Source organism: Rhinichthys klamathensis, unplaced genomic scaffold (genome assembly GCF_029890125.1).
Source record: "Rhinichthys klamathensis goyatoka isolate OS25496 unplaced genomic scaffold, OSU_Roscu_1.1 h1tg000303l_1, whole genome shotgun sequence".
Taxonomy (NCBI): domain Eukaryota; kingdom Metazoa; phylum Chordata; class Actinopteri; order Cypriniformes; family Leuciscidae; genus Rhinichthys; species Rhinichthys klamathensis.
In genome coordinates, this window is record NW_026606822.1 from 4264085 (window position 1) to 4275042 (window position 10958).

General features: G+C 36.3%; 1 protein-coding gene across 1 annotated transcript; it reads right to left on the reverse strand.

Annotated features, from left to right (window-relative positions):
- Window positions 1-2072: 2072 nt before the first annotated feature.
- On the reverse strand, window positions 2073-4600 carry tnni1b (troponin I type 1b (skeletal, slow)). The gene is made up of 5 exons (XM_056270555.1): window positions 4510-4600; window positions 4129-4260; window positions 3752-3841; window positions 2322-2498; window positions 2073-2212 (listed from the first exon to the last, which is right to left on the reverse strand). Exons 1-5 carry the CDS (start codon window positions 4516-4518, stop codon window positions 2120-2122), a joined length of 501 nt encoding a protein of 166 aa, XP_056126530.1. The 5' UTR covers window positions 4519-4600; the 3' UTR covers window positions 2073-2119.
- Between the last annotated feature and the right edge of the window lie 6358 nt (window positions 4601-10958).

The window sequence follows — 10958 nt, forward strand, 5'->3', positions numbered from 1 at the left end:
TATAAAACATCCAAGGGCAATTAGCCTATATAAGTATTAAATCATTAGCTATTTAGCATTTAATTAGGCTAATATAAATTGTCATATTGCATAGTGCTAAGTGATAAATGTCTGTTGCAATGTTTAATAAGAAAATAAACATAATTTGTCTATATTATATGTATATTTTATCTTATTTAATTATAATCATGAGATTTGCACTGTCTGTAAGTGTAACGCCTCGAGCATATTATACCTGTGTGTGTGTGTGTGTGTGTGTGTGTGTGTGTGTGTGTTTTGGTCCCGAGGAAAACAGCTTATAAGTCATAGCCTACTAAGTGATGTTTTTTTGAAAATGTAAAAATCCAGAAAGTTTCTGTGATGGGTAGGTTTAGGGTTAGGGTAGGGGAGAAAACATGCAGTTTGTACAGTTTAAAAATAATTTTGTCTATGGAAAGTCCCCATAAAACATGAAAACACAACATGTGTGTATGTGTGTGTGTGTGTGATGTTATAGTGGGTATAATGTAGCCTATAGGCCTAATAGAAATCACATAGGCCTACAATATAAAAATTAGATACCATTGCTACTATTAAGAATTATTAGTGTAATATACACTGATAAAGAAACCATCTCCATGTCTTCACTTGCTCTTTCAAAAAGAAACATGCTCTAACTGACCTGCTCTTAAATCAGGTTATTTGCTAAGTCGCTTGATAAAAGATAGATCAATGAACTCAAAGCGCAATGAACTCAGAACTTTACTTGGATGGAAACGCTATTCAGCCGGTTAATCCTGAGGAAACTCCAGCACTAGAGCAAAACATCATTATGTTACAGTCAATACAGGGGTAATGTGAGGGACATGAAGGCAGATCTTTCATAGTTTGGAGGTGAGTCATGTGACCAGGGAGGGGCGAATGTCACAAAAATGCATTGCAACTTTCTCTTGTGAAATGGAAAGTCGGTCATTTAGCAGTGAAATGTTTCACCTTTTACCCTTTGCATCATGTCATAGTAACTGGTTTTGTTTGGACATGCGTTTTGTGTGAATGGTTTTGGCCTTGCTTATCATGCATTTCTTAAATCCTTTAAAATGTACAGTAGGCTATGATTACATTATTAAGAACCCGCCTAAAGAACACAAACAGATGTTTATTTTTCAATACACTCTTAAAAATAAAGTTCTTTATGTTTCAACAGTGTTTTAAATAAGCTTTAAATATGCAGCTGGTAAACAGCGCCCTCTATCGGCTGGCAAAGGTATGACCATCAGTTTCCTAGTGGCCTGCTGGTTTTACTGAAGCAGCAGACTTTATATTTCCTCATAGGCAACCATAAAAAAACGTGATTACAAGATTAATTGAGAAACAAGATTAAAAAACAAGAATAAATGAGATTCTAAAATATGTCGCCGCCATCTTGCTTCGACGAAAGTGACTGAAACGCACCAGACGTCATGTCGTGAACACGACTTCCCAATTCGTAAATACGAAGTTCTCAGGAGGACTTTTGAACGCACCAAATGATCACCAACTCTTGACTGGTAAAGTTTAAACGGAGAAATGTGCAGGTCGCTTTGGCCTTGTTATCATTCACATACTTTTTTCCATTACAGACACATCATACATACATAGTCATGATAACTCCCTTTATAGAGGAAGAAATGTTATTTTTTCATCGTGGCACTGAATTTCCAGATTATTTACTTATCATTTCATTTTATTAGTCAATTTCCCCAAAACACTATCAGCTTTAGTCCTTACTAAACATTTGACTGTACAAACATTCACATGAAATGACAAATGTTAATAAATATCTGGAGATTACACAATGTATTTACAATACGTTTTTGACACTTTTCACATCACAGGGCTTTTAATTTGACATTTATTGAACACATTGACAAATCATTTTGTATTTGACAAGTAGGCCTATGTATGCATTCCTATAATAATTAGTGTTGTCCCCTCCTCTGTACTTCATCCCAGCCTGATTTCCTGCGAAAAGACAAAAAAAAAAAAAAAGTTCTTCCAACAACAGCCAAACATGTATTAGACATGGTCCATTTTGACTTCATGTTGACATGAATTCTCTTGTACTATACTTGCATGTTTGCAGATGTTGATTGTGATCTGTTTACTGTGCTGCATCAAACATTTTCTTCCTTCCTTCCATTCCAGACATGGCCTCCACATTTTTCCTCCAGTCACTGACTTCCACTGTCTTTTCCTACAAAGAGACACACAAATGCATCACAGAATTGGGTTAAAATAACAGTCTGAGTAACGATAAACTCTTTCATTTCAGCCCAGATGGACGCCATGGACCCACAGCTCACCTTCTCTGTGTCTTCCTTCTTGACGGACTTGAGGTTTGCTCTCAGATCCATGGACACCTTGTGTTTGGAGCCCAGCAGAGAGCGCAGGATGGCGTCAGCTGAGACTCGGACTCTTCTCAGGGGAGGTCGCTTAAATTTGCCCCTCAGGTCCAGGACTTTGATGTTCAGATCTTTGATCTGCAACAGGTTTGTTTACATGTTTCATAATACACAAGTTTCTATTGAGCAGGTTCCTATGAGTCTGATGTTCCGTTCTTACGTAACGCTACATTCTTAAGCCGGGAACACACAACATGGCTGTCAGCCCGATTATGAATGTAATTTGGTCCTGATGACTGATTGACTGAGTTGGGCTCAGTCGGTTGGTGTTAAAGTCGTTTATATCAATGAGTTATTGCCAGCATTTATTTTATCACCAATAAGGGCATTTGCAATGCATAATTCATTAGCACTTTCTGTTTTACACATTTTCTTTCTTTTTTTTATATCTAATTTTGTACTTAAATTTGTGTATGGTTGGGATTCATCTTGGAACTGTTTGGTTAGGTTCTAAGTTTGGATTAAAAAAATCATTCATAAATAAGCAAAAAATTCTATAGATAAAATTATTTTTATTTTTAAGGAATAATCATATGCACTTTGTTTGACCAAAAATTGTTTAATTTCATATGATTCAAAGAAAAATTTAATTATTGTTTTATGCCTTCATTTTGATTGCCAGAATTTTTTTTAATACACAACACAGAATTTCTGAAGAAAAAAACAAACATTTTATAGAGCCCTATTATTGTAGAGCCCTAAAAAAGTAGTTTTTATGAATTCAATTAATTAGATATGCTTTTTGATTATTCAAATTTAATTAAACAATTAAAATGGAATCCAGTAAACAGAATTTGGTAAAAATAAAATGGAATTTCAGAAAAAAACTAAAACGTATTTCATAGGGCCCTAAAAATGTCATTTCTGTTTTTGAATAAACTTAATACAACTTTTAATAAAACTTTTAATAAATTGTTGTTAAATTGTATGTTTCAATTAATTAATTTAAATTTCAGTTCATAATTTCAATTAATTAGACATGCTTTTTGATTGCTAAAATTTAGGAGTCTAAAAAACGAAACAGAATCCAGAAATATTTTAACTGAAAAAATTGAATTTGAAAATAAAAATAAAAGGGAATTTGGGAAAAAATAAAACTGATTTCACAGGGCCCTAAATGTTGCTGAAATAGTGTGGGCTCACTGTTGTGCTCTATTAAACCATCAAATTGAATATGTATATGAATATGTCAGCAATTTCGCTTTTAACACGGGGTGACAAATTATAATTAATGCTGGAAACTGTCATGTCTGGTTAGGGGACTTTTCATTTTCCTAGTATTGTTGACTGAGTTACTGAAGCCTAAATACAGTAAAAGGCTAAACGCTTACTTCTCTTGTGTTGTGAAGCACTTTAGCCTCAATGTCATAGCGCTCCTCGTCCACCACATCAACTTTAGCGTGTAGTTCGCGGCACAGCTCCTAATAGAGACAACAAATAGTTTTTACAGGACTGCCGCTGATTTTGAAGGTAAATCTTCTAGAAGTATGGCAGTACCATGGTTCGGTGATTGTTTCAATGGTAAAATCATGGTAGTTTATATACAGTATACTGTATACAGCATGCTATTGTTTAATTATGATATTTATAAATCTCAAGTGCTTAAATAGCACTTTTTGGAATTCTATAGCATTCAAGAACATGTTTTATTGTGGTCATTTTTTCTATGATAATAATACCAGTAGAGTTTTGTGAGTTGTGGACATACCTGAAGCTCAGCGAAAGACATTTCTCTAGTGTGTAGCGGAGGAGCTTTCTCAGACAGATATCTCTCCTTCTCTGCCTCTTTATCTACCAGCTCTTGCTCTAAGTCATCCTTTGCTTTAGCTACCATAAGACTCTGACAAACACATAGACATGCTCTTTAAAATGTTATATATATATAAGGAGATAATCAATTATAATAATTCACTTTCTTAATTTGTTGTGGTTTTTTTTTAGCAAACACCCATAAATGTGGCATTTTGCACAGGCAAAACTCATTAAATTTTTTCTCAGAAAATGCAAAAAATATTGTATACATTTGGAACCACAATTTGTGAAGCTACATTGCATAATTGTAGAAAATTATTATGCAATGCAAATTTACCTTTAGCATCAGCTTGCGAGATGCAGAGATCTTGGACTTTTTCTGTCAAATTTGAAATGAGCATTGGTTATATATAGCACTCATTATATATGCATCACTCCATATTGAATACTATCATTCATAATATCATGTGCTATTGTTGCAGTAAATTAGTTAGATAACGTATTGAAAAAGTGGCATTCAACGATGGCTTTTCACTCTTACCTCTTGCCTGCAAAGGAATAAAAACACACAATTAGATCATAAATATCTTAATCCTCATTCATATTGAAGCTAAAAGGCATACAGTGATGTCCAAAAGTCTAAGACCCCAATGAAAACGCTTTGGTAACTCTTTACAATAAGGTTTCCTTCGTTAACAACATGAACAACAAACATACTTTTACAGCATTTATCAATCTTAGTTAATGTTAATCTCAACATTTACTAATATGTTTTCAAAATCAAAAGTTGCATCTGTAAACATTAGCTAATGCACTGTGAACTAACATGAATATGACTATTTTTATTAAATAAGTAACATTAACAAAGGTTATATATATTTATCCTAGTTAGTTCATGTTAACTTATGCTAACTAATGAGACCTTGTTGTAATTGTTACCAATGCTTCTATTTACATTCCTTTCGAAGTTAATACATTTTTTTCATTACTACTTATATTATCACCATAATTTGAGTGAAAAGTATGTCCATCTTATGCTTTATTAACAGCATATCTAGAGCTGACATGAACAAAACCTGTTTTCTGTGTGAAATGACAAGAAAAATTGTATCAGTGTTACTAGTTTGCTTATTTAATTAGTGACCTAGAATCTTAAATATGCTTTGTTGATTTCATATCAGATTTTCAGTCTGGTCTCAGACTTTTGAACCGTACGGTATTCACACACTCCTAAATCAGCCTTCATTAATACTGAGGCCTTAAGTTAAAACAACACCGCCTCCAAATCCAAGAATAGAGCGCTTTTGTCTAGGTAAGTCGTTTAAGAGGACGAACAACAGAAAGCAGAGACACAATATACTCACTCGGGCATCTTTACAATGGCGATTCAACCTAGGAGATAAAAATAAAGGCATTTGTTTGGAAAGGGCAGGACCATTGGGAGGCTCTCAAGAGTCAGATTCAGACGTGCTAATCAGACCATGTTATCTCCAGCAACGGGAATCTCACGTATTTGACCCTTGAAATCCTCGCCGTTATTATGATATACAGTATATATATCATTTGTCGAGCATCGAAGTGCTGCTTTTTAAAATGGATGAACTGACACTAATTGATTGATGTGAAATTGTGCAATGGCGTCTGTTCGGCGTCTGTTAACCACTTCAAAGTCCTGACAGCTCACAGATGAAGTGGACCCCTAGGAAAAGAGGTGTTGGCAGACGCCTATCATGGTGTGGTTATATGGGCATGGTAACTATGCCACACAGATAACAATCCCAGCTTTCTCCAGCCCATATCCACTTGCAATGCACCATAAATAGACTCGCTTCAGAGGCTTTAACCCGGCCCAAGTTTCCCCTCAGTGATGTTGTTCTCATTGTTGTCAAATTGGCCTAGTGCAAAAGATGTTAAATGTTGCAATAAAGCGAAAAAGAGCATGTCATCATTTATCCGGAATTGCTTTCCTTTTGCCAAACACCAAGGTGGTTTTGGTTTTAATACTATTATGCAATTTAATTTGAGGTTTTATGCATCTCAATATTGAAAAGCCATTCAGATTATAAAGTGATACATTTTAATGAAATTATCTGAGAGATAAAAATCGAAGTGATCGGGAAAGATTATAAATCATTATCCATTATAAAACACATTAAAGTAAATTATTAAACGCAACGTTTCTTATGCGAGATTATTATTCAGACCTGTAGACATTGACGTCTCACTTAAAAATGTTGATCAATATGTGACCCTGGACAACAAAACCAGTCACATGGGTCTTTTTTTATTGAGATATATACATCATCTGAAAGCTGTATAAATAAGCTTTCCATTGATGTATGGTTTGTTAGGATAGGACAATATATGGCTGAGATACAGCTATTTGAAAATCTGGAATCTGAGGGTGCAAAAAAATCAAAACATTGAGAAAATCCCCTTTAAAGTTCGTGATTGTGCTGCATCACTCACAAAAATAAATGTTTTATATATTTATGGTAGGAAATTTACAAAACATCTTCATGGAACATGATATTTACTTCATATCCTAATAATTTTTTGGCATAAAAGATTTTGACCCATACAATGTATTATTGGCTATATCGCCACAAATATACCCGTGCGACATGTGACTGGTTTGGTGATCCAGGGTCACATATGGGCTTTTCAATGACCGGTTTTTAAACCTTTACATTTGGTGATGGTAATCTTGACTATGCCTGGAAATATTAAGGGCCTGAAACATGGAGGACGACACAAAAGTTGATTTTCCAAGGTAAAACTCTTTTGGTTTATTCTTGACATTAAAGTTAACATTCTTATTAAAGTTAGTATTCCTTAACATGGAAGCAAAGTGAATAAACTTACCTTGCAGCTCAGATGGGCAGAGAAATGTTCTTCAAAGTGATGCTCTAGAACAATGCCTCTCTTTTTTAAGACACCCTCTTATTGTTCATCCTCGGCCTGTTACTGGGTGATATTATTAGCACACACACGCACATGAAGCTTTTATCCAGCACTTGTGGAGCTCTGCTGTTGATAGGCCGTACGCGGCTCTTATCAGACAGCTGTGGTTCCTCACGATGCTTAGCTTACTATAAAGAATAAAAAGCAATCTCATTAAAAGAAAATGTCCATCTTTTTAATGTGTCCACAATGAGATCTCACCGGTTTCTCCTTGACTGTATTGTGAGAGCAAATTAAATGTGTCCTTTTGCTTAAGTCTGCTGCTTCTCAGATGTTTCTTCTGTCAGTAATCTTTACTTCATGGGTGTCAGTTCTTGCCTTTCTTTCTTCGTTTTTGCACTTATATGCACTGCAAAAAAATATGTTCTTTTTAAGGTTTTCCAGCACAAATATCTACACATATTCAAAATCAATATACATTTACTTGAGATGCAAAATTACTGAAGACATTAAGTCTTGTTTTCTGAACAATTGATCAAAATTAAATGTACTTAAAAAAATTGCCAATGGAGTAATTTTAAGGGAAAACAAGTATATATACACTCACCTAAAGGATTATTAGGAACACCATACTAATACTGTGTTTGACCCCCTTTCGCCTTCAGAACTTCCTTAATTCTACGTGGCATTGATTCAACAAGGTGCTGAAAGCATTCTTTAGAAATGTTGGCCCATATTGATAGGATAGCATCTTGCAGTTGATGGAGATTTGTGGGATGCACATCCAGGGCACGAAGCTCCCGTTCCACCACATCCCAAAGATGCTCTATTGGGTTGAAATCTGGTGACTGTGGGGGCCATTTTAGTACAGTGAACTCATTGTCATGTTCAAGAAACCAATTTGAAATGATTCGAGCTTTGTGACATGGTGCATTATCCTGCTGGAAGTAGCCATCAGAGGATGGGTACATGGTGGCCATAAAGGGATGGACATGGTCAGAAACAATGCTCAGGTAGGCCGTGGCATTTAAACGATGCCCAATTGGCACTAAGGGGCCTAAAGTGTGCCAAGAAAACATCCCCCACACCATTACACCACCACCACCAGCCTGCACAGTGGCAACAAGGCATGATGGATCCATGTTCTCATTCTGTTTACGCCAAATTCTGACTCTACCATCTGAATGTCTCAACAGAAATCGAGACTCATCAGACCAGGCAACATTTTTCCAGTCTTCATTTGTCCAATTTTGGTGAGCTCTTGCAAATTGTAGCCTCTTTTTCCTATTTGTAGTGGAGAAGAGTGGTACCCGGTGGGGTCTTCTGCTGTTGTAGACCATCCGCCTCAAGGTTGTGCGTGTTGTGGCTTCACAAATGCTTTGCTGCATACCTCGGTTGTAACGAGTGGTTATTTCAGTCAAAGTTGCTCTTCTATCAGCTTGAATCAGTCGGCCCATTCTCCTCTGACCTCTAGCATCAACAAGGCATTTCCGCCCACAGGACTGCCGCATACTGGATGTTTTTCCCTTTTCACACCATTCTTTGTAAACCCTAGAAATGGTTGTGCGTGAAAATCCCAGTAACTGAGCAGATTGTGAAATACTCAGACCGGCCCGTCTGGCACCAACAACCATGCCACGCTCAAAATGGCTTAAATCACCTTTCTTTCCCATTCTGACATTCAGTTTGGAGTTCAGGAGATTGTCTTGACCAGGACCACACCCCTAAATGCATTGAAGCAACTGCCATGTGATTGGTTGATTAGATAATTGCATTAATGAGAAATTGAACAGGTGTTCCTATTAGTCCTTTAGGTGAGTGTATATATGTTTGATATTTATACTAGGAAATAAGACAAAAATCATTTTTAGCACATTAAGTCTGTTGCTTCTAAGATGTTTCGCCTGGAAAAAAAAGCCTTTAGTAATATAATTGCATTGGTTTTTGAAAGATATCTAAAAAATATCTCAAACTGGCCAAACCAAAGTCTGCAGTCAAAACAGACATTTCTCATCAAACTCTTCTAATATCAAATGATTTGCTATTAATATTACTTTTATAGCTTCACACTTCTTTTTTTTTGGGAGAAATATAAAGAGTACAAATAAGCTTCACAGAAAATATATCCAAAGATCCTCCGTCTTTTCCTTATATATACAAAAATCTAACAGGATAGTATAAGCTCCACACTTCTTACTGTGTGATGACTATTGACTGATTTATTTGTGTTTATCTGAAGGAGTTGAAGAAACATCTGAAAGTAAGTCGATACTTCAATGAAACAACTGATAATTGAATTAAGCTTTAAAAGAGCAACTGCTAGCACTGAAGTTGCAGAAGATTTACATTATCTCTCATAAGTCTGTTTATCAATAACAAATTGTATAGGAATGTATAGGGATACTTCATGGGCTTCAGTTTTTTCCTTTCGTATAATACATTTTTACATTCATATAGGCTAAATATAGGAAAGGGATGATATGTTTGTGAGTTGTTAGTTTATTCTGACAGATTGATTTTCTGTATGTTTCCTCCGTGGAACAATGCTCTGTGTTTGACCCAAAGTCTGATTAAAATATTAACTGTAGACAATATTAATCTCTGTAAGAAAATGACTGGAATGTGAAGTTGCCCATATGTTGGCTTAGCTAAACATAGAGCGGTTCGACAGCTGATACTGCCACTCTGACCTTCGGGAGATAGCCTACTAAAAGCTATTTTGATGTCAAGAGATAAAAAATGCATCCGGACATCGGACAACAATGCTTTTATCTGAGCTTAGGTTTTGCTAGCTTTCACCAGGTGTACATAGTTTGTTTATCGGCTTTCATATATCAGGTCTTGTTGAAGTCTTGCTGTACTTTCAAAATAAGTGTCTTGTTGCCACATATACTTCAATTCTAAGTGATAATCAGTCCATTATAATCACTGAATTTGTGTTCTCGCTAGTTTTTGTCTCTGTTAGCATGTTAGCAAACTCTCTCCGGTGGCAGAAAACATGCTGAACTGTGTTTGTGTGGATGAAGCATTGCTTTTTCTCATCTGCATGTCGATCCTCATTTCCAGAACCCGCTTTGTAAGATAAAAAACAATAGTGGACGCAGATGGTGTTGTTGTCTCTAAACAGATCTGCATTACTACTCACTGAAGGGAGCTCTAGAAGGGTCAGTCAGCGGTTAACACCTGTCCTGTTTACCGGCACCGTGATCTCTGGTGGATTTGTGTCTTGGCTGATGTGGAAACCCCGGATTATACTGTAGTTCTGTTTCATTCTTACTGACCGCCAGAGGCAGTGTAAACACTATGGATTATCGCAGCGCCAGCTAGATAGGTCGAGAGAATATACCAACAAAGTCACGTGGCGTGACGTATGCTGAGCCCTGGAGGGTAAAGCTACAGTAGCTCAGCACTCTACCTCTTTCGCTTTCTCGCCTAGTTGAGATAGGTTGTATTGGTTGAGTGACGCGCTGTCAAGTGCAGCTTACAAGAGCAGCGAGATTCGTCCTCACAAGCTGTGACAGCGCGTGTCTACGCTCTTTCAAGGATTTGGATTTTTTCAAGGATTTGGATTTAAATTAACGGCACTTGGTGAGTTTTGTTTTTTCATATTGCTTCGTCGGTAACACTCTGTGCCTCTCGGTGCAATCCGGTGGCTTGTGTTTGCCGCGCTATGAGTTAACGGTCTCCCGTTGACATAAGTTATCTAACGTTACTTAGAGTGTTTTTTCCTCGTATCCATGTAACACTTTTTGTCCCTCGGTTCAATCCGCCGGCCATTTTAGACACTTCTTATCTTTTTTCATAAAATTTTTGTTGGTATTACCTGTCGGTTCACCCGAGGTAATCGTTTTATTTTATTTTTATTATTTTTTCATCCCGCTT